This window comes from Pristiophorus japonicus, chromosome 20 (genome assembly GCF_044704955.1).
Source record: "Pristiophorus japonicus isolate sPriJap1 chromosome 20, sPriJap1.hap1, whole genome shotgun sequence".
Taxonomy (NCBI): Eukaryota; Metazoa; Chordata; class Chondrichthyes; family Pristiophoridae; genus Pristiophorus; species Pristiophorus japonicus.
This window is the reverse complement of record NC_091996.1, coordinates 40,636,655-40,662,398: the sequence shown is the minus strand read 5'-3', so window position 1 is coordinate 40,662,398 and position 25,744 is coordinate 40,636,655. Positions and strand designations below refer to the sequence as shown.

General features: G+C 53.0%; 1 protein-coding gene across 5 annotated transcripts in view; it reads right to left on the bottom strand.

The window, feature by feature from the left end:
* vav2 (vav 2 guanine nucleotide exchange factor) overlaps positions 1-25,744 on the bottom strand; it is a 512,235-nt gene that overhangs the window by 75,845 nt on the left and 410,646 nt on the right. For all 5 annotated transcript variants that reach the window (XM_070862795.1, XM_070862797.1, XM_070862799.1 and 2 more), the window contains 4 exons: positions 22,131-22,231; positions 16,335-16,434; positions 14,027-14,122; positions 13,441-13,509 (listed from right to left, as the gene is read on the bottom strand). In XM_070862795.1, the coding sequence (XP_070718896.1) occupies positions 13,441-13,509; positions 14,027-14,122; positions 16,335-16,434; positions 22,131-22,231 (366 nt within the window). The remainder of the gene's footprint in view (positions 1-13,440; positions 13,510-14,026; positions 14,123-16,334; positions 16,435-22,130; positions 22,232-25,744) is intronic.

Sequence of the window (25,744 nt, the reverse complement as noted above, 5' to 3'; positions counted from 1 at the left end):
CACAGCGTGACGGGGGGGAACACAGCGTGACGGGGGGACACAGCGTGACGGGAGAACACAGCGTGACGGGGGGACACAGCGTGACGGGAGGACACAGCGTGACGGGAGGACACAGCGTGACGGGAGAACACAGCGCGACGGGAGGACACAGCGTGACGGGAGGACACAGCGTGACGGGGGGGAACACAGCGTGACGGGAGAACACAGCGTGACGGGGGAACACAGCGTGACGGGGGGGAACACAGCGTGACGGGAGAACACAGCGTGCCGGGGGGGAACACAGCGTGACGGGGGGACACAGCGTGACGGGAGAACACAGCGTGACGGGGGGGAACACAGCGTGACGGGAGAACACAGCGTGATGGGAGAACACAGCGTGACGGGAGAACACAGCGTGACGGGGGGACACAGCGTGACGGGAGAACACAGCGTGACGGGGGGGAACACAGCGTGACGGGAGAACACAGCGTGACGGGAGAACACAGCGTGACGGGGGGGAACACAGCGTGACGGGAGAACACAGCGTGACGGGAGAACACAGCGCGACGACAGCGTGACGGGGGGACACAGCGTGACGGGGGGACACAGCGTGACGACAGCGTGACGGGGGGACACAGCGTGACGGGGGGACACAGCGTGACGGGGGGGAACACAGCGTGACGGGAGAACACAGCGCGACGACAGCGTGACGGGGGGACACAGCGTGACGGGGGGACACAGCGTGACGGGAGAGAACACAGCGTGACGGGGGGGAACACAGCGTGACGGGAGAACACAGCGTGACGGGGGGAACACAGCGTGACGGGGGGGAACACAGCGTGACGGGAGAACACAGCGTGACTGGAGAACACAGCGTGACGGGGGGAACACAGCGTGACGGGAGAACACAGCGTGACGGGGGGGAACACAGCGTGACGGGAGAACACAGCGCGACGACAGCGTGACGGGGGGACACAGCGTGACGGGGGAACACAGCGTGACGGGAGAACACAGCGTGACGGGAGAACACAGCGTGACGGGGGGGAACACAGCGTGACGGGAGAACACAGCGTGACGGGGGGGAACACAGCGTGACGGGAGAACACAGCGCGACGACAGCGTGACGGGGGAACACAGCGTGACGGGAGAACACAGCGCGACGACAGCGTGACGGGGGAACACAGCGTGACGGGAGAACACAGCGTGACGGGAGAACACAGCGTGACGGGAGAACACAGCGCGACGGGAGAACACAGCGCGACGACAGCGTGACGGGGGGGAACACAGCGTGACGGGGGGGAACACAGCGTGACGGGGGGACGCTGCTCCTTAACCCAGCGCTCTGAGATCCGTTAATTCTCACAAGCTGCGGACGGAGCCTGGTTTCCCCGGGAGGTGGGGGGATCGGGACGGGTGGTCACTCACTGACCATGTCACTGCTCCATGACGTCTGTGCTGGAGTCTCGCTGAATAAAGCTGAAGTCAGTGACATGGGGAATCAAACATGACAGGAAGCGTGCAGACACTGCTCCATACAGCACCAAAATATTCAAAACACAATCATATTTCACACTGAGTGAGCTGCTGATGTTAATCCAACCAGTCAATTCAGGCAAACAGCTACAAGCAGATACCAGAGCGGTATTAGAGTGAGAGCGAGGGGGTGGGGGATGGGGGAGAGAGGGATGAGGTGCAGATCTCAGAGAGGAACAAGATGAAAAACACGGATGGCCACCAGTGAGAAATTAGAACATAAGAAATAGGAGCAGGAGTCGGGCACCTGGCCCCTCGAGCCTGCTCCGCCATTCAATAAGATCATGGCTGAGCTGATCATGGACTCAGCCCCACTTCCCTGCCCGCTCCCCATAACCCTTTACTCCCTTATTGCTCAAAAATCTGTCTATCTCTGCCTTAAATATATTCAATGACCCAGCCTCCACAGCTCTCTGGGGCAGAGAATTCCACAGATTTATGACCCTCAGAGAAGAAATTCCTCATCTCAGTTTTAAATGGGCAGCCCCTTATTCTGAGACTATGCTCCCCATCAGTGGAAACATCCTCTCTACATTCACCTTGTCAAGCCCCCTCATAATCTAATACGTTTCGATAAGATCACCTCTCATTCTTTTGAATTCCAATGAGTAGAGGACCAACCTCCTCAACCTTTCCTTATAAGTCAACCCCCTCATCTCCGGAATCAACTGAGTGAACCTTCTCTGAACTGCCTCCAAAGCAAGTATTTCCTTTCATAAATATGGAAACCAAAACGGTCATGTATTCAACCAGCACTGTAACCCATGTATAATCTGACCTAAGTTGTACACTGTGAGAACAATGACCACTAGGTGGAAGACACTCCTAACCTGGACCTTCAGGTATAAAAGGGGAAGCTCCACCCACCTTCATCACTTGAGTGCTAAGGAATAAAGGACAGGTCACAGACTGACCTTCTCTCAAGCATGGGCCTCGTGTGCATTTATACTGTATAGTAAGGACGTATCAATGGCGATGAGAAACTGGGATTTAAACCACGCGAGCATGGCCACTAGCAGAACAGACGAGAGATACTGTGTTAAGGAATGGTTGGGACAGAGATTCAACATTGTTAAAGCAGCACACAGTTCTCCAGGCAGACAAGGGACAATGGGGCCATCAACACCTGTTAATGGCGCACTTAAGGACAGTCACAGGGGCAGTCAGGGACGATCGACTGGCAAGGGACCTTTTGTTTCCAACAACAGCTCATGCTGGAGGCATGGAGGCACACACTCAGCCGGAGTTTGGAGAGATGAGCAAAATACTTGCAGAAATTGCAGAAATGAACACTGGGGGAAATCGCTGGAAGCTGAAGTTCAGCGAGTTCATGTGGAGCACGTATACAGTTCATACACCAGGACGCCACCGATAATGATGAAAGTGCTCCTCAATGGCATCCCAGTATCAATGGAGCTAGACACGGGGGCCAGCCAGTCCCTGATGGGTATCAAACAGTTCGAAAAGTTGTGGGCGTCCAAGGCCAGGAGGCCAAAATTATCGCCGATTGACGCACAGCTACGGACATATACAAAGGAGATCATTCCGGTGCTAGGCAGCGCCATGGTAGTCGTGACCCACAAAGATTCGGAGAACAGGTTGCCACTCTGGGTTGTCCCGGGGGACGGTCCCGCACTACTGGGGAGGAGTTGGCTTGCTGTCATGAACTGGAAATGGGGCGATTTCAATGCAATTTCCTCTGTGGAGCGAGTATTATGCTCACAGATCCTGGACAAATTTGACTCATTATTTCAAACCGGCAATTGCATTTTCATGGGGGCCAAGGTAGTGATTCACATAAACCCGGACGCCAGGCCAGTACACCACAAGGCCAGAGCGGTGCCGTACGTGATGCGGGAAAAGATAGAAGGCGAATTGGACCGCCTGCTGAGTGAAAGCATCATCTCGCCAGTCGAATTCAGTGACTGGGCGAGCCCGATTGTGCCGGTGCTCAAGGCGGATGGGTCGGTCAGGATATGTGGTGATTACAAGGCCACCATCAATCGGGTGTCACTCCAAGACCAGTACCCGCTACCAGGAGCGGAGGACCTCTTTGCGACACTATCCGGTGGCAAACTTTTTTCAAAATTGGATCTGACCTCAGCTTATATGACCCAGGAGCTGGCGAGTGAGTCGAAGAAGCTGACCACCATCACGACACACAAGGGGTTGTTTGAGTACAACAGATGTCCGTTCGGGATTCGCTCGGCCGCCGCGATCTTCCAACGAATTATGGAAAGCCTCCTCAAGTCGATTCCAGAGACAGTGGTTTTTCAGGACGACATCCTCATCACGGGTTACGATACTGAAGAACACCTCCACAACCTGGAGGAGGTGCTACGCAGACTGGACCGGGTAGGGCTGTGACTGAAAAAGGCGGAGTGCGTCTTCCTAGCTCCAGAGGTAGAATTCCTGGGGATGAGGGTAGCAGCAGATGGGATCAGCCATACTGCATCCAAGACGGAAGCGATCCAGAGAGCACCCAGACCCGGTAACACGACGGAGCTGCTGAACTATTTTGGTAACTTTCTTCCCAAATTGAGCACGCTGCTAGAGCCGCTACACGTGCTCCTACGCAAAGGTCGCGAATGGGTCTGGGGGGACAGCCAGGAAAGGGCTTTTAATAGAGCACGCAATTTGTTATGTTCCAACAATCTGTTAACGCTATATGACCCATGTAAGAAACTTGTGTTAACGTGCGCTGCGTCGTCCTATGGTGTCGGGTGTGTGTTGCAGCATGTCAATGCCAAGGGTCAGTTACAGTCGGTAGCTTCTGCCTCCAGAAGTCTGTCCCAGGCAGAAAGGGGCTACGGGATGGTAGAAAAGGAAGCGCTAGCATGTGTATGTGCGGTAAAGAAAATGCACCAGTACCTGTTTGGCAGGAAATTTGAGCTGGAGACAGATCACAAACCCCTAACGTCCCTTTTGGCCGACAACAAGGCCATAAATGCAAACGCATCGGCCCACATAGAGAGATGGGCACTCACATTAGCCGCCTATGACTACACAATTCGGCACAGACCGGGCACCGAAAACTCAGCAGGCTCCCACTAGCCACCACTGAGGGGGCTACCGAGCATGCTGCCGAGATGGTCATGGCTGTTGAAGCTTTCGGAAGCGAAGGCTCACCAGTGACAGCCCGTCAGATCAAAGTCTGGACAAATAGAGACCCGCTATTGTCTCTAGTCAAGAAATGTGTCCTGAATGGGGACTGGGCAACCACGTACGGGGCATGCCCTGAGGAATTTAAATCATTTCACAGGCGCAGGGATGAACTCTCGATTCAGGCCGATTGCCTACTGTGGGAAAACCGCGTAGTCATTCCCCAGATGGGCAGAGAGGTGTTCATCAGAGAACTCCACAATGAGCACCCGGGCATTGTCATGATGAAGGCAATTGCCAGGTCACACGTTTGGTGGCCAGGGATAGACGCAGATCTGGAACTTTGTGTTCGCAGGTGCAACACATGTGTCCAGCTGGGCCATACGCCCAGGGAAGCCCCCCTTAGCCCCTGGTCCTGGCCCGCCAAGCCTTGGTCACGCATCCATGTGGACTACGCAGGTCCTTTCATGGGAAAAATGTTTTTGGTTGTAGTAGACGCCTACTCCAAATGGATTGTGTGTGTCATTTTAAATTCAAGCACATCCTCTGCCACGGTAGAAAGTCTACGGGCAATGTTCGCCACCCACGGTCTACCAGACATCTTGGTCAGCGACAATGGCCCGTGCTTCACAAGCATGGAGTTCCAGGACTTCATGGCAGGCAATGGAATTAACCATGTTAGAACGGCACCGTTCAAGCCGGCCTCAAACGGCCAGGCAGAACGAGCAGTGCAGATAATCAAACAGGGGATGCTCAGAATCCAAGGGGGTTCCCTACAAAGACACTTATCATGCCTCCTGTTGGCCTACAGATCCCGACCACACTCGCTCACAGGGGTTCCACCCGCAGAGCTACAAATGAAAAGGACGCTCAAAACCCGATTATCCCTTATACACCCCACCATGAAAGAAATTGTCGAGAGCAGGCGCCAGTCACAATATGACTACCATGACAGGAATGCGAGAGGGCGATGTATTGATGTAAATGACCCTGTTTTTGTCCTCAACTACGCTGCAGGGCCCAAATGGCTCGCAGGCACTGTGATTGCCAAAGAGGGAAATAGGATTCTGGTAGTTCAACTTACCAATGGACAAATCTGCCACAAACATGTGGATCAAACAAAAGGAAGGTTCAGCAACCCCATAGAAGAAGCAGAGGAAGAACACGATGTAGAGTTCACTCCCCCACAGGTGACCGAACACCGGAACCAAAGGGAGGAGAGCCCAGTCACTGTGGGCAGTCCGGACAGGCCTGAGGCACTGCAAACAGCAGACACTCAGGCCAGCGCCCAACAACCGGAGCCCCAACTCAGGCGCTCTACAAGAGAGCGTAAACCACCAGAGAGACTCAACCTGTGATCCCAATAAGACTTTGGGGGGGGAAGGTGATGTCATGTATTCAACCAGCATTGTAACCCATGTATAAGCTGACCTAAGTTGTACACTGTGAGAACAATGACCACAAGGTGGTGAACTTGTGGGAGACACTCCTAACCTGGACCTTCAGATATAAAAGGGGAAGCTCCACCCACTTCCATCACTTGAGTGTTATGGAATAAAGGACAGGTCACAGACTGACCTTCTCTCAAGCATGGGCCTCGTGTGCATTTATACTGTGTAGTAAGGACATATCAAAAACTGTACGCAGTATTCCAGGTGTGGCTTCACCAATACCCTGTATAACTATAGCAAGACTTCCTTGCTTTTATACTCCATCCCCTTTGCAGTAAAGGCCAAGATTCCATTGGCCTTCCTGGTCATTTTCTGTACCTGCATACTAACCTTTTGTGTTTCATGCACAAGTAGCCCAAGGTCCCGCTGTACTGCAGCACTTTGCAATTTTTCTCCATTTAAATAATAACTTGTTCTTTGTTTTTTTCTGCCGAAGTGCTTAACCTCATACTTTCCAACATTATACTCCATCTGCCAAATTTTTGTCCACTCACTTAGCCTGTCTGTCCTTTTGCAGATTTTTTGTGTCCTCCTCACACACTGCTTTTACTCCCATCTTTGTATCGTCAGCAAACTTGGCTACGTTACACTCAGATCTTTCTCCAAGTCGTTAATATAGATGGTAAATAGTTGGGGTCCCAGCACTGAACCCTGCGGCACCCCATTAGTTACTGGTTGCCAACCCGAGAATGAAAGGGGGCAAATACAGCCTGCTTCGTCCAAAACCCAACCCTAAACCCAATCACCCAAACCTCATCGTCCCAAACCCCATCACCCATCATGTATCCTACATGGTTATTGCTTGTACTATTAGAAGGTGTGCCAGCAGAGGGCACTGCTGTGGGAGACTTGTTGGTGCCAGGACATGGACCACGTACAGTAGACACCTCAAGTTGCTGGAGAAATATCACCAACGATGTTTCTGCAAGATCCGACAAATCCCCTGGGAGGACAGGCGCACCATGATCAGCGTCCTCACTCAGGCTAACATCCCCAGCATTGAAGCACTGACCACACTCGATCAGCTCCACTGGGCAGGCCACATAGTCCGCATGCCAGACACGAGACTCCCAAAGCAAGTGCTCTACTCAGAACTCCTTCATGGCAAATGAGCCAAAGGTGGGCAGTGGAAACGCGACAAGAACACCCTCAAAGCCTCCCTGATAAAGTGCAACATCCCCACTGGCACCTGGGAGTCCCTGGCCCAAGGCCGCCCTAAGTGCAGGAAGAGCATCCGAGAGGGCGCTGAGCACCTCGAGTCTCAACGGCGAGAGCATGCAGAAATCAAGCGCAGGCTGCTGAAAGAGCGTGCGGCAAACCTGTCCCACCCTCCCCTTCCCTCAACAACTATCTGTCTCACCTGTGACAGAGTGTGGCTCTCGTATCGGACTGTTCAGCCACTAAAGAACTCACTTCAGGGGTGAAAGCAAGTCTTCCTCGATTCCGAGGGACTGCCTATGATGATGATGATGATGATGTGCCAGGCCTAGTATAAAAGGCAGGTCACCAGGTATGATCCTCACTCTGGAGTTACTTTAAATGGACTAAGGTCACGACAGTTCAAGCACAATACATTGTCTCGTGGAGTCATTATTAGAGCATCTGAAGACATAACAATTGGCGACGAGATTACGGACCTTCACACGGAAATGGCTAACTTTGGTACGTTGCAGCAGTTCGCCGATGTTGATGATTGGGAAGCCTTTGTCACAGCAAACGACCTGGCAGGTGACAATCTGGCCACACTGGCTGATAAGCACAGAGCTATCCTGCGAACCAGTTGTGGGCCCACCGTCTATGGCCTCGTAAGGGACTTGCTGGCACTAGCGAAGACAACGACCAAGACATACGAGGAGCTTGTAACGCTGATCCAAGAACAGCTCAAGCCCAAAGAGAGCATCCTTACAGCCAGACACCTGCTCTACACCCACCGACAGCCCGAAGGCCAGGAAATCGGGAAATATGCTGCCGACCTCAGGAGGCTGGCGGCACCGTGTGATTTCGGCGACCACCTCACCAAAGCGCTGCGGGATATCTTTGTCATCAGAATCGTCCATGAGGGCCTTCTTCGTAAGCTACTATCTGCGGATAACAGAGTCACACTGCAGAAGGCCATCGCCGTGAGCCAAGCATTCATGACCCCAACCTACGGCTCTATGCGGATGACTCATCCTCAAGACTCAAACTTGGCAGGTACCTTGCACAGAGTGGCGCCTTTTAGAGGATGGACTGTAAAACATCAATCTTCTCAGAGGAGAGAGACAAGCCCCACCGAGTCCCTTAACTCAGAGTCTGCCGAGGGGGGCTAATCGAGTAGCACCATGCTGGTGTGCGGTGGGAATCACAGGGCTCACCAGTGCCGTTTTAAAGACTATGTGTGTAAAGGCTGCAGCACAAAGGGCCACCTCCAGCGAACGTGTAAAAGAAATAGGACTCACTGTGTTGATGAAGCGTCTGCAGATGGCCATGAATCCAGCGCGGATTATGAAGCGATATAGACGCAGCTCAGCCCCACAATGAGGTATATAACATGTTTATCTGCACCACCGAATGTTCTCCGTTGAGGATGGAAGTCGAGATAGATGGCGTTCCAGTCTTCATGGAAGTGGACACGAGGGTGAGCCAGTCAGTAATGAATCAAGAAGCCTTTGAGAGGCGATGGGACAATCAAACTGAACGACCCAAGTTGCTCCCGGTTCAGGCAAAGCTGCGCATCTACACTGATGAAATTATCCCAGTCGTTGGTAGTGCGAATGTAAAGATACTCCATGATGGCGCGGTGCACAAGTTACCACTGTGGATTGTTGCAGGTGATGGACCACCGCTACTCGGAAGAAGGTGGATGGAGAAGATCCATTGGAGCTGGGAAGATTTCATCCCTCCAGCGATCGACGTCATATGCACTCAGAGGCAAAGCAAGCCCTCACCTGAGGGTGGACCTGGCACCAGAGAGCAGACCAGCACAGCACCCAAGGCACAGACCGCTCAGCACGACTGCGTGGAGATGATCCAGCTGAGACAACCTGAACGCACCTTCCAGGTTCCAGTGGCAGGACTCCGGAGGAAGAAAATCGGATCCAAAGGTGACTCCCAGCTTCGGTGGCAGAACCTGGGGAGAAGAGGATCACCGCAGTCGACATTGTGGATGGAGGAAAGATGGCGCCCAAACCACGAGGTGAGGCGCTGAAGAAAAAGATGGCGGCGGCCAGACCACGAGGTGCAGCGCTGATGGAGCAACACGTGGTACCGAGCGAAGAAGAGGATTGGGGTAAAGATAGCAAGGCTCTCTTAAAGGAGGCCTGCAACCCACCACACTTAAAGGGACAGTTCCACACTCTCAATCAATGTCAGAGCAACAGTGAGTTAGATGTAAAATGTGCAATTGATGATCGAAATTGTGTACATGCAATAAGCAAAGAAAAGTCGCGTGATTGCGATTGGAGCTACAGGTTATTTATCATAAGTAATGAAACATTGTGCGATGTAGGATTTGAACTGCATACAGTCAATGCAGTGGGCAAACACCCAGCGGGAGCACACAGGTCCAGCGAGCTACCCAATGCTGTAATCTGCATCCCTGGGACCAGAGTGATGCACCACGGAGCGTGCCCACAAGCAGTTAATATATACAAGCTGCAGAGCAAGCGGTCTGAGGAGGGCAACGACACCGGTATCGATACCCTGCCCCTGATCGGCTCCACCTCTCAGGCACCCGATAGCACCAACCGCCATGAGCCTAAAAGAGCAAACCACGCTAAGGCGCAGCCCCCAGAACCTATCGCCACCAAGGCTACACCCGGGAATGAAGGGTCACCCGCAATGGTTCTCCCAAATGGGACTGGGACCAGCCAGGATCCCAAACCAAATAACGCCCAGGCAAGCGAGTCAGCAGCTCCCTGTGCACTGCCAGACGACTGCTCCTCAGGGAGCAGCAGCGACTCGGGGCGCAAGGATAGGACAGAGAGGTCACCTGCCCGACGCTAGGAGCAATGGCAATAGCCCTGAGAGCAGGCAACTTGAGACAGCTGGGTTCCCACTGCCAGCACTGGGCACCGCGCCATCACCAGACTAACTGGACACCATCCAGCAGTTCTGGCACTCATTATCAGAGCATCTGAAGGCAGCCCCAAACCCCAATTGCCCCAACCCCTTCGCCCCCAACCCCATCGCCCCAAACCCCATCGGCCCAATTGCCCCAACCCCTTCACCCCAACCCCATTGCCCCAAACCCCATCAGCCCAACTGCCCCAACCCCTTCGCCCCTAACCCCATTGCCCTTAATCCCATCGCCCCAAATCCAATCGACACCATCATCTCAAACCCCATCGACCCAAACCCAATTCCCCCAAACCCCATCGCCCCAAACCCAATTCCCCTAGTCCTCATCGCCCCAAACCCAATTCCCACAAACCCCATTGCCCCAAACCCAATTCCCCCAGTCCCCATCGCCCCAAACCCAATTCCCACAAAACCCATCGCCCCCAAACCCAATTCCCCCAGTCCCAATCGCCCCAAACCCAATTCCCACAAAACCCATTGCCCCAAACCCCATCACCTCAAACCCCATCGCCCCATCATCTCAAACCCCATCGCTCCAAACCCCATCGGCACCATCATCTCAAACCCCATTGCCCCAAACCCCATCGGCCCAATTGCCCCAACCCCTTTGTCCCAACCCCATCACCTCAAACCCCATCGCCCCATCATCTCAAACCCCATCACCCAAACCCCATCGACACCATCATCTCAAACCCCATTGCCCCAAACCCCATTGGCCCAATTGCCCCAGACCCCATCGCCCCAAACCCCATCACCCCAAACCCAATCGACACATCATCTCAAACCCCATCACATCAAACCCAATTCTGACAAACCCCATTGCCCCAAACCCCATCAGCCCAATTGCCCAAACCCCTTCGCCCCAAACCCAATCGACACCATCATCTCAAACCCCATCGCCCCAAACCCAATTCCCACAAACCCCGTTGCCCCAAACCCCATCGGCCCAATTGCCCCAACCCCTTCGCCCCAACCCCATCACCCCAAACCCCATCGCCACCATCATCTCAAACCCCATCGCCCCAAACACCATCGCTCCAAACCCCATCGGCCCAATCCCTTTGTCCCAAACCCCATCGCCCTGAACCCCATCGAAACCATCATCTCAATACTCATCGCCCAAAACCCCATTACCCCAAACCCAATTCCCCCAAATCCCATCACCCCAAACCCAATTCCCCCAAACCCCATCACCCCAAACCCAATTCCCCCAAATCCCAACACCCTAAACCTGATCATTCCAATCATCCCAAAATCCAATTGCCCCCATCGTCCCAAATCCAATTGCCCCCATCGTCCCAAATCGCATCGGCCCAAAACCTAACTCCCCCAAACTCAGTCACCCCAAACACAATCCTCCCAAACTCCATCGCCCCAAACCCCACCCCCCCAAGCTCAATCATCCCAAACCCCATCGGCCCCAAACCCCATTGCTCCAAATTCAGGTGAATGAAAATTTTAAAAGTCAAAGAATAAGGAGAAGACAGTAGAGCAGGATAGCACTGGGGAAAATGAAAACCAGAGAGTGCCAGAATGTATAAACATAAAGGTGAATCAGAAAGTGGAGTCAAAGCAGGAAAAAAGGGTAAAAAAACTAATTTTAAAACTCTTTATCTGAATGCACGTAGCATTTATAACAAAATAGATGAGTTGACGGCACAAATAGATACAAATGGGTATGATCTGATAGCCATTACAGAGACGTGGTTGCAAGGTGACCTGGACTGGGAACTAAATATTGAGGGGTATTTGACAATTCGGAAGGATAGACAGAAAGGAAAAGGAGGTGGGGTAGCTCTGTTAATAAAGGATGACATCAGTGCGTTAGTGAGAAACGATATTGGCTCAGAAGATCAACATGTTGAATCAGTTTGGGTGGAGATAAGGAATAATAAGGGGAAAAGTCACTGGTGGGCGTGGTCTATAGGCCCCCTAACAGTAGCTACACTGTTGGACAGAGTATAAATCAAGAAATAATGTAGGCTTGTAAAAAAGGAACGGCAATAATCATGGGTGATTTTAACCTTCATATTGATTGGACAAAACAAATTGGCCAGGGTAGCTTTGAGGAAGAGTTCATAGTGTATATCCGGGATAGTTTCTTTGAACAGTAATTTGCGGAACCAACCAGGGAGCAGGCTATCTTCGATCTGGTACTGTGTAATGAGACAGATTCATAAACAATCTCGTAGTAAAGGATCCTCGAGGAATGAGTGACCATAACATGGTTGAATTTCAAATTCAGTTGGAGGGTGAGAAAGTTGGATCTCAAATCAGTGTCCTGATCTTAAATAAAGGAGACTACAAAGGTATGAGGGCAGAGGTGGCTAAAGTGGACTGGGAAAATAGATTAAAGAGTTGATGAGCAGTGGCAGACATTTAAGGGGATATTTCATAACTCTCAACAAAAATATATCCCAAAAAGGAAAGACTGTAAGAGAAGGGATAACCATCCGTGGCTAACTAAGGAAATAAGGGATGGTATCAAATTGAAAACAAGGCCATACAAAGTGGCCAAGACTAGTGGGAGACCAAAGGATTGGGAAACTTTTAAAAGCCAACAAAGAACAACTAAAAAAATGATAAAGAGAGGGAAGATAGATTATGAAAGTAAACAACAATTTGTGTTCTCTATGAAGATAGGTTGAGTAGGTTGGGCCGAGACACATTGGAGTTCAGAAGAATGAGAGGTCATTTTATCGAAACATATAAGATAATGAGAGGGCTTGACAAGGTGGATGCAAAGAGGATATTTCCACTCATTGGGGAAACAAAACTAGGGGACATAGTCTCAGAATAAGGGGCCGCCCATTTAAAATTGAGATGAGGAGGAATTTCTTCTCTCAGAGGGTTGTAAATCTGTGGAATTCTCTGCCCCAGAGAGCTGTGGAGGCTGGGACATTGAATATATTTAAGGTGGAGATGGACAGATTTTTGAATGATAAGAGAATAAAGGTTATGGGGAGCGGGCAGGGAAGTGGAGAAAAGGGTGAAAAAACAAATTTTAAAGCATTTTATCTGAATGAACGTAGCATTCGTAAGATCAGATCAGCCATGATCTTATTAAATGGCGGAGCAGGCTCGAGGGGCAGGGTGGCCTACTCCTGCTCCTGTTCAAACCCCATAACCCCAAACCCCATCGCCTCCAAGCCCAATCCTCCCAAACCCCATCGCCCCCCCCAAACCCCATCGCCCCCAAACCCAATCCTCCCAAACCCCATCGTCCTAAACCCCGCCCCCAAGCCCCATCCCCCCAAAGCCCATTCCCCCCAAAGCCCACTGCTCTTCTCGTTCGCGCAGAATCCTCTTGTCTCACCTGCATCGCCTCCAGTGCCTCCTTCAGTTGCTGCTTCTCAGGACGCTCGTTGGAGTGACTCAGCAGTTCCTAGGAGTGAAACACAAAGCAGGGTGTGAGCTGTACATCACTGCGCAGTGACGAGACCTTGTGCTGTTTGCTCGAGGTCTGAACGACATCACAGCCTCGAGCGGGAGGATCCTGGGCCAAGAAATCGATCGTTCCTTGTGAGTCAGGTAACACACGAGAACCTATGGAGGGCCAGTGACCCCTGACCTGCCCCATCAACCTCCAACTCCCCCATCTCAGTGACCCCTGACCCTCCCCATCGACCTCCGACCCATCGCACCTACCTCTGACCGCCTCATTGATCTCCAACCCCCCTCCATTGCGCTGACCTCTGACCCCCCATCTCACTGACCTCCAACCCCCCATTGACCTCAAACCCCCCCCCATCGCAGTGTCCTCTGACCCTCCCCATCGACCACCCCAATGACCTCCGACCCATCGCACTGACTTCCGACCCGCCCATTGACCTCCAACCCCCCACTATCGCGCCCACCGCCAATCGGGGTGACCTGGGGCTGCAGTGGGAAGTTACACTTACCTTCAGTAGGAGGTGATACTTTAAAACCCGCTGCATGGGGACCACCAGCAGATCCTGAAGCTTGAACTTCCCCTCCTGAACTTTCAACGTGCACTCCTGGATCACAGGGAACAGAAATAGTCATTGAAACACGAGTTAGCATCGTGGAGAGGAAAGGTCCCTTTCACTGTGTCTCGATCCCACTGTTCAGTGATGGGCTGACAGTGGGAATCAGAGAGACGCTCCCCCAGACACGCAACATGCTGGGCAAGGAGAGCTCACAGGGCCGGGGGTCTCGCAGGGAGAGCTCACAGGGCCGGGGGTCTCAGGGCAGGGAGAGCTCACAGGGCCGGGGGTCTCGGGGCAGGGAGAGCTCACAGGGACAGGGGTCTCGGGGCAGGGAGAGCTCACAGGGACAGGGGTCTCGGGGCAGGGGGAGCTCACAAGGCCAGGGGTCTCGGGGCAGGGAGAGCTCACAGGGCCGGGGGGCTCAGGGCAGGGAGAGCTCACAGGGACAGGGGGCTCGGGGCAGGGGGAGCTCACAAGGACAGGGGGCTCGGGGCAGGTGGAGCTCACAGGGCCGGGGGTCCCGGGGCAGGGAGAGCTCACAGGGCCGGGGGGCTCGGGGCAGGCAGAGCTCATAGGGACAGGGGGCTCGGGGCAGGCAGAGCTCATAGGGACAGGGGGCTCGGGGCAGGGGGAGCTCACAGGGACAGGGGACTCAGGGCAGGGGGAGCTCACAGGGACAGGGGGTCTCGGGGCAGGGAGAGCTCACAGGGCCGGGGGTCTCAGGGCAGGGGGAGCACACTCAGGACTGGGGGGAGAGAAACAGCTAATGCTTGGAGGCGAGAAAGAGAGAGAGTATGTAAGGGGCGAGAGATAGAGAGAGAGAGAGAGAGAGTGTGGGAGGGGAAAGTGTGTGTAAGGGGCGAGAGAGAGTGTGTAAGGAGCAAGAGAGTGTGTAAAGAGAGAGAGAGAGAGAGTGTGTGCAAGGAGCGAGAGAGAGAGAATGTAAGGGGTGAAAGAGAGAGAGAGAATGTTAAAGGAGCCGAGAGAGAGAGCGTGCAAGGAGCGAGAGAGTGTGTGCAAGGAGCGAGAAAGAGAGAGAATACATAAGGGGAGAGAGAGAGAGAGTATGTAAGGGGCGAGAGAGAGAGAGAGAGTGTATGTGCAAGGAGCGAGAGAGAGAGTGTGTAAGGGGAGAGAGAGAGTGTGTGTGCGTGTAAGGGGCGAGAGAGAGAGTGTGTGTGCGTGTAAGGGGCGAGAGAGAGAGTGTGTAAGGGGCGAGAGAGAGAGTATGCAAGGGGCGAGAGAGAGAGTGTGTGTGTAAGGGGCGAGAGAGAGAGAGAGAGAGAGAGAGAGAGTGTGCAAGGGGAGAGAGAGAGAGAGTGTGTGTGTAAGGGGCGAGAGAGAGAGCGAGTGTGTGGAAGGGGCGAGAGAGAGAGCGAGTGTGTGTGAGGGGCGAGAGAGAAGGTGTGTAAGGGGCGAGAAAGAGTGTGCAAGGGGCAAGAGAGTGTGCAAGGAGCGAGAGAGAGAGAGAGAGAGAGAAAGACTGCAAGGGGCCAGAGTGAGTGTGTGTTTAAGGGGCGAGAGAGCAAAATAGAGTGTATAAGGGGCGCGAGAGAGAAAGTGTGTATGTAAGGGGCGAGAGAGAGAGAGCGAGTGTGTATAAGGGGCGAAAGAGAGAGCGAGTCTGTGTAAGGGGTGAGAGAGAGAGTGTGTGTGTAAGGGGCGAGAGAGAGAGAGTGTGCAAGGGGCGAGAGAGAGAGTGTGTGTAAGGGGCGAGAGAGAGAGCGAGTGCGTGTAAGGGGCGAGAGAGAGAGTATGCAAGGGGCGAGAGAGAGAGAGAGAGAGTGTGTGTGTAAGGGGAGAGAGAGAGAGAATGTGTGTGTAAGGGGCGAGAGGGAGAGCGAGTGTGTGTAAGGGACGAGAGAGAGAGAGAGTGTGTGTAAGGGGCGAGAGAGAGTGTGCAAGGGGCAAGAGAGAAAGAGTGTGCAAGGAACGAGAGAGAGAGAGAGAGAGAGAGAGAGAGAGAGAGACTGCAAGGGGCCAGAGAGAGTGTGTGTTTAAGGGGTGAGAGAGCGAGACAGAATGTATAAGGGGCGCGAGAGAGAGAGAGAGTGTGTGTGTGTGTGTGTGTGTGAGGGGCGAAAGAGAGAGAGAGAGAGAGAGAAAGTGTGTAAGGGGCGAGAAAGAGAGAGCGTGCAAGGAGTGAGAGAGAGAGAGTGTAAAGGGTGCTCCCCTCCAGTCCCTCCTCCCGCATCCCTTCCCATTCCCTTCCATCCCGTCTTGTATAACTCCCACTGTCAATGACTGCAGGTTTATTTACCTCGATTTTGTTCCGAATTTCTTCCCGAGACGCCAGGAGTTGGTCCAAGGTTTTTTGGGATGTTTCCATCTGGCTGCAATACTTTCCATAAATCAGAAGCCTGCGATCGGAAACATGCAGGGAGAAGAGGCGAGAAGAGTGAAGAGCACTCACGCACACACACACATCACACAGATACACGGGCACACACACACATCACACAGGTACATGGGCACACACACACATCACACAGGTACATGAGCACACACACATCACACAGATACATGGGCACACACACACATCACACAGATACACGGGCACACACACACATCACACAGGTACATGGGCACACACACACATCACACAGATACACGGGCACACACACACATCACACAGATACACGGGCACACACACATCATACAGATACACGGGCACACACACACATCACACAGATACACGGGCACACACACATCATACAGATACATGGGCACACACACACATCACACAGATACACGGGCACACACACACATCACACAGATACATGGGCACACACACACACATCACACAGATACACGGGCACACACACATATCATACACAGGTACATGGGCACACACACACATCACACAGATACACGGGCACACACACATATCATACACAGGTACATGGGCATACACACACATCACACAGATACACGGGCACACACACACATCACACAGATACACGGGCACACACACACATCACACAGATACACGGGCACACGCACACATCACACAGATACACGGGCACACACACATATCACACAGATACACGGGCACACACACACATCACACAGATACACGGGCACACACACACATCTCACAGATACACGGGCACACACACACATCACACAGATACACGGGCACACACACATATCACACAGATACACGGGCACACACACACATCTCACAGATACACGGGCACACACACATATCATACACAGGTACATGGGCACACACACACATCACACAGATACACGGGCACACACACACATCACACAGATACACAGGCACAGACACATATCATACACAGGTACATGGGCACACACACACATCACACAGATACACGGGCACACACACACACATCTCACAGATACACGGGCACACACACACATCACACAGGTACACGGGCACACACACACATCACACAGGTACACGGGCACACACACACATCACACAGATACACAGGCACACACACACATCACACAGGTACACGGGCACACACACACATCACACACAGCTCTAATTACAATTTAGTGGCTCCTGTGAGCAGATAATATAATCAGGGAGAACAGAATGGTATTTCCAGCTTATTATTACATTAACACTGAACCTCAAGGGTCCCAGTCCGGCAGAGTTTATTATATTTTATTATAATTCATTTATATTCTTTGTTATAAAACAGGATTTGATTGGACAAGTGATCTCCTGGAGTTAATGCTGCACTGGAGGCTTGTGATTTGCTGAGTGCAAGTGAGTGTTCAGCAAGTTTGATGATGGCTTCAGAGAATCTCGGAGCTGAAAACACTCGACGACCATCTCGACACCACACTGCCCCATCCTGAACTCTCTCCTCCTTCAGATACTGCTGCAATAGTTCAGATTTCCAGCATTTTGACATATTTGTAATAACTACATCTTGCTTTGTACATCAGCATAAGCAGACCCGCCATGGGAATACGCAGACCTGCCGCGGGAATACGCAGTCCCGCCGCGGGAATACGCAGAGAGAATTTATCGATCCCTAGAGCCCGTCCGTTCTGTGATATACTCCAGATGGCTCGTGGACTCTCTTAGCTCACATCGAGTGCAGCTCAACACGTTTTAGAATCAGAAGTTCAGTGCTTTAGCACTGCATGAGTCAGGATCGCCTACAGGCCAAGTCCTGCTGATCGCTCACAGGCCCAGTCCCCGCTGATATCCCACAGGCCCAGTCCCCGCTGATATCCCACAGGCCCAGTCCCCGCTGATATCCCACAGGCCCAGTCCCCGCTGATATCCCACAGGCCCAGTCCCCGCTGATATCCCACAGGCCCAGTCCCCGCTGATATCCCACAGGCCCAGTCCCCGCTGATATCCCACAGGGGGGATGGGTGGGCTCAGATGGGGGGATGGGAGGATGGGGTGGGAGACAGGGAGAGGGGATGGGTGGGGAGAAGGAGGGGGGGTCAGGTGAGGTGATGCGGAGGGGGGAAGGGGTCAGACTCGTGTCTCCAAATTCACACCAGTGGGAAGACTGAGCTTGTTCATATGGCAACGATGCAGCTTTTGCTTTGTGATGTAGTTAGAATTCCCGGGACTGACCCAGGATCAGATCCCACCCACAGTGACAGCCGAGGAGATCCGGAGCGTATCGGAGCGGACGACACACTGTGGATGAGGGAAGCTGTAATTACATCAAATCTCTGCCAACCCTTGGCTGAGCGGCTGTAACCGTGGCAGTGATAAATAGAGAGAGGGCAACAATTATCAGGAGCCTTCCTGTTCACATTGAGAATGTTTGGCAATTACAGGCGAGTGTGAAACTGCACGGAAATATTTAGCAGCAAGAATCTCAGTCAACAAACCCAGAAATTTTCGTTAACGAACAATCTGCTGAGTAACTGCTCTCTCAATCCATGACCCACTCGATCAATACTACACAGAGCTTCACTGTCTCATAGAAACATCGGAAATAGGTGCAGGAGCAGGCCATTCGGCCCTTCGAGCCTGCACCACCATTCAATGAGTTCAGGGCTGAACATGCAACTTCAGTACCCCCTTCCTGCTTTCTCGCCATACCCCTTGATCCCCCGAGTAGTAAGGACTTCATCTAACTCCCTTTTGAATATATTTAGTGAATTGGCCTCAACTACTTTCTGTGGTAGAGAATTCCCCAGGTTCACCACTCTCTGGGTGAAGAAGTTTCTCCTCATCTCGGTCCTAAATGGCTTACCCCTTATCCTTAGACTGTGACCCCTGGTTCTGGACTTCCACAACATTGGGAACATTCTTTCTGCATCTAACCTGTCGAAACCCGTCAGAATTTTAAACGTTTCTATGAGATCCCCTCTCATTCTTCTGAACTCCAGTGAATACAAGTCCAGTTGATCCAGTCTTTCTTGATATGTCAGTCCCGCCATCCCGGGAATCAGTCTGGTGAACCTTCGCTGCACTCCCTCAATAGCAAGAATATCCTTCCTCAAGTTAGGAAACCAAAACTGTACACAATACTCCAGGTGTGGCCTCACCAAGGCCCTGTACAACTGTAGCAACACCTCCCTGCCCCTGTACTCAAATCCCCTCGCTATGAAGGCCAACATGCCATTTGCTTTCTTAACCACCTGCTGTACCTGCATGCCAACCTTCAATGACTGATGTACCATGACACCCAGGTCTCGTTGCACCTCCCCTTTTCCTAATCTGTCACCATTCAGATAGTCTGTCTCTCTGTTTTTACCACCAAAGTGGATAACCTCACATTTATCCACATTATACTTCATCTGCCATGCATTTGCCCACTCACCTAACCTATCCAAGTCATGCTGCAGCCTCATAACATCCTCCTCGCAGCTCACACTGCCACCCAACTTAGTGTCATCTGCAAATTTGGAAATACTACATTTAATCCCCTCGTCTAAATCATTAATGTACAGTGTAAACAGCTGGGGCCCCAGCACAGAACCTTGCGGTACCCCACTAGTCACTGCCTGCCATTCTGAAAAGTACCCATTTACTCCTACTCTTTGCTTCCTGTCTGACAACCAGTTCTCAATCCACGTCAGCACACTACCCCCAATCCCATGTGCTTTAAATTTGCACATTAATCTCTTGTGTGGGACCTTGTCGAAAGCCTTCTGAAAGTCCAAATACACCACATCAACTGGTTCTCCCTTGTCCACTCTACTGGAAACATCCTCAAAAAATTCCAGAAGATTCGTCAAGTATGATTTCCCTTTCACAAATCCATGCTGACTTGGACCTATCATGTAACCTCTTTCCAAATGCGCTGCTATGACATCCTTAATAATTGATTCCATCATTTTACCCACTACCATAGTCAGGCTGACCGGTCTATAATTCCCTGCTTTCTCTCTCCTTCCTTTTTTAAAAAGTGGGGTTACATTGGCTACCCTCCACTCCATAGGAACTGATCCAGAGTCTATGTAATGTTGGAAAATGACTGTCAATGCATCCGCTATTTCCAAGGCCACCTCCTTAAGTACTCTGGGATGCAGACCATCAGGCCCTGGGGATTTATCGGCCTTCAATCCCATCAATTTCCCCAACACAATTTCCCGACTAATAAGGATTTCCCTCAGTTCCTCCTTCTGACTAGACCCTCTGACCTCTTTTATATCCGGAAGGTTATTTGTATCCTCCTTAGTGAATACCGAACCAAAGTACTTGTTCAATTGGTCTGCCATTTCTTTGTTCCCTGTTATGACTTCCCCTGATTCTGACTGCAGGGGACCTACGTTTGTCTTTACTAACCTTTTTCTCTTTACATATCTATAAAAGCTTTTGCAGTCCGTTTTAATGTTCCCTGCAAGCTTCCTCTCGTACTCTATTTTCCCTGCCCTAATCAAACCCTTTGTCCTCCTCTGCTGAGTTCTAAATTTCTCCCAGTCCCCGGGTGCGCTGCTATTTCTGGCCAATTTGTATGCCACTTCCTTGGCTTTAATACTATCCCTGATTTCCCTTGATAGCCACGGTTGACCCACCTTCCCTTTTTTATTTTTACACCAGACAGGGATGTACAATTCTTGTAGTTCATCCATGCAGTCTCTAAATGTCTGCCATTGCCCATCCACAGTCAACCCCTTAAGTATCATTCGCCAATCTATCCTAGCCAATTCACGCCTCATACCTTCAAAGTTACCCTTCTTTAAGTTTTGGACCATGGTCTCTGAATTAACTGTTTCATTCTCCATCCTAATGCAGAATTCCACCATATTATGGTCACTCTTCCCCAAGGGGCCTCGCACAACGAGATTGCTAATTAATCCTCTCTCATTACACAACACCCAGTCTAAGATGGCCTCCCCCCTAGTTGGTTCCTCGACATATTGGTCTAGAAAACCATCCCTGATGCACTGCAGGAAATCCTCCTCCACCGTATTGCTTCCAGTTTGGTTAGCCCAATCTATGTGCATATTAAAGTCACTCATTATAACTGCTGCACTCCTAATTTCCTGTTTGATGCCCTCCCCAACATCACTACTACTGTTTGGAGGTCTGTACACAACTCCCACTAGTGTTTTCTGCCCCTTGGTATTCCGTAGCTCCACCCATATAGATTCCACATCATCCAAGCTAATGTCCTTCCTTACAGTTGCATTAATTTCCAGCAACGCCACCCCGCCTCCTTTTCCTTTCTGTCTATCCTTCCTAAATGTTGAATACCCCTGGATGTTGTGTTCCCAGCCTTGGTCCCCCTGGAGATATCAACACTCTACAGGCCTCTCCGCACCCGGGCAGTATTGTCACACACTCTTTCCACAAAGGTTACTGCAGAGTATAATCTCATCACAGTATGTAAATCAGCCCACACAGTGATAGTAACACACACACAGTGACAGACACAAACAGTGAGACACACACACTCACACACACACAGACACACATACACACACACACAAAGTGGCAGACATAGTGACAGACACAGAGACACACACACAGTGACACACAGTGACACACAGTGACAGTAACAGAGTCACAGAGACAGACACACATGGTGGCAGAGACACACACACAGTCACAGACAGAAATAGTTTGTGACCCCAGGTTTGGAATTCTTACCGTTCTTTGAAATCCAGGAAGACCCTGCAGAGAGTGTTGCCTCCCGAGATTGCTGCCATGTCGATGGCTCGCAATAAACCATAATGCAGTCGGATTAATTCCTGAAAATTAGAGACAGAATGTTTGCTGCTGTGAGAGAGACAGAGTGGTCAGTGCGGGGCACAGCACTCGGACACACTGAACCCGGACACGCACTGAACCCGGAAACACTGAACCCGGACACACACTGAACCCGGACACACACTGAACCCAGACACACTGAACCCGGACATACTGAAAACAGACACGCAGTGAACTCGGACACACACACGCACTGACCCCAGTCACACTGAATCCGGGCACGCACTGAACCCGGACACACTGAATCCGGGCGCGCACTGACCCTAGACACACTGAATCCGGGCACGCACTGAACCCGGACACACTGAATCCAGGCACACTGAACCCGGACACACTGAAAACAGACACGCAGTGAACTCGGACACACACACGCACTGACCCCAGTCACACTGAATCCAGGCACGCACTGAACCCGGACACGCACTGAACCCGGACACGCACTGAACCTGGACACGCACTGAACCCAGACACGCACTGAACCCGGACACACTGAGCCCGGACACGCACTGAACCCAGACACGCACTGACCCCAGACACGCACTGACGCCAGACACGCTCTGAACCCAGACACGCTCTGAACCCCGACACGCTCTGAACCCCGACACACTGAACCCGGACACGCACTGAACCCGGACACACTGATCCCGGACACGCACTGAACCCGGACTCGCACTGAACCCCGACACACTGATCCCGGACACGCACTGAACCCGGACTCGCACTGAACCCGGACTCGCACTGAACCGGACACACTGAACCCGGACACAGTGAACCCGGACACACTGAACCCGGACACAGTGAACCCGGACACACTGAATCCGGACACACTGAACCCGGACACACTGAACCCGGACACACTGAACCCGGACACGCACAGAACACGGACACGCACAGAACACGGACACACTGAACCCGGACACACTGAACCCGGACACGCACTGAACCCGGACACGCACTGAACCCGGACACGCACTGAACCAGGACACACACTGAACCCGGACACACACTGAACCCGGAACGCACTGAACCTGGAACGCACTGAACCCCGACGCACTGACCCTGGACACGCACTGAACCCCGACACAGTGAACCCGGACACGCACTGAACCCAGACACACTTAACCCGGACACGCACTGAACCCAGACACGCACTGAACCCCGACACACTGATCCCGGACACGCACTGAACCCGGACACACTGAACCCGGACTCGCACTGAACCCGGACACACTGAACTCGGACACACTGAACCCGGACACACTGAACCCGGACTCGCACTGAACCCGGACGCACTGAAGCCAGACACGCACTGAACCCGGACGCACTGAACCCAGACACACTGAACCCGGACGCACTGAAGCCAGACACGCACTGAACCCCGACACATTGAACCCGGACACGCACTGAACCCGGACACACTGAACCCGGACACGCACTGAACCCAGACAGGCTGAACCCGGACACGCACTGAACCCAGACACGCTGAACCCGGACACACTGAACCCGGACACGCACTGAACCCAGACACGCTGAACCCGGACTCGCACTGAACCCAGACACGCTGAACCCGGACTCGCACTGAACCCGGACATTCTGAACCCGGACACACTGAACCCGGACACACTGAACCCGGACACACTGAACCCGGACACACTGAACCCGGACACGCACTGAACCCAGACACGCTGAACCCGGACTCGCACTGAACCCGGACATTCTGAACCCGGACACACTGAACCCGGACACACTGAACCCGGACACACTGAACCCGGACACACTGAACCCGGACACACTGAACCCGGACACAGTGAACCCGGACGCGCACTGAACCCGGACACACTGAACCCGGACACGCACTGAACCCCGACACACTGAACCCGGACACGCATTGAACCCGGACACGCACTGAACCCGGACACGCACTGAACCCCGACACGCACTGAACCCCGACACGCACTGAACCCCCACACGCACTGAACCCCCACACGCACTGAACCCCGACACGCACTGAACCCCGACACGCACCGAACACGGACACACTGAACTCGGACACGCACTCAACTCGGACACGCACTGAACCCCGACACACTGAAACCAAACGCACTGAACCCCGACACATTGAACCCGAACGCACTGAACCCCGACACACTGAACCCGGACACACTGAACCCGGACACGCACTGAACCCGGACACGCACTAAACCCGGACAAACTGAACCCGGACAGGCACGTAACCCGGACACACTGAACCCGGCCACGCACTAAAGCCGGACACGCACTGAACCCGGACACACTGAACCCTGACACGCACTGAACCCCGACACGCACCGAACACGGACACACTGAACTCGGACACGCACTCAACTCGGACACGCACTGAACCCGAACGCACTGAACCCCGACACACTGAACCCGAACGCACTGAACCCGGACGCACTGAAGCCAGACACGCACTGAACCCCGACACACTGAACCCGGACACGCACTGAACCCGGACACGCTGAACCCGGACACGCACTGAACCCGGACACGCTGAACCCGGACACGCTGAACCTGGACACACTGAACCCGGACACAATGAACCCGGACACACTGACCCGGACACGCACTAAACCCGGACACGCACTAAACCCGGACACGCACTAAACCCGGACACGCACTAAACCCGGACACGCACTGAACCCGGACACGCACTGAACCCGGACACGCACTGAACCCGGACACGCACTGAACCCGGACACGCATGGAACTCGGACATGCACTGAACCCGGACACGCTGAACCCGGACACGCATGGAACTCGGACACGCACTGAACCCGGACACACTGAAGCCAGACACACTGAACCCTGACACACTGACCCGGACACGCACTAAACCCGGACACACACTAAACCCGGACACGCACTACACCCGGACACGCACTAAACCCGGACACGCACTACACCCGGACACGCACTAAACCCGGACACACTGAACCCGGACACGCACTGAACCCGGACACGCACTGAACCCGGACACGCACTGAACCTGGACACACTGAACCCGGACACGCACTGTACCCGGACACGCACTGTACCCGGACACGCACTGTACCCGGACACGCACTGAACCCGGACACGCACTGTACCCGGACACGCACTGAACCCGGACACGCAGAAGCTGGATACGCACTGAACCCGGACACGCTGAACCCGGACACGCATGGAACTCGGACACGCACTGAACCCGGACACGCTGAACCCGGACACGAATGGAACTCGGACACGCACTGAACCCGGACACACTGAAGCCAGACACACTGAACCCTGACACACTGACCCGGACACGCACTAAACCCGGACACGCACTAAACCCGGACACGCACTACACCCGGACACGCACTAAACCCGGACACACTGAACCCGGACACGCACTGAACCCGGACACGCACTGAACCTGGACACACTGAACCCGGACACGCACTGTACCCGGACACGCACTGTACCCGGACACG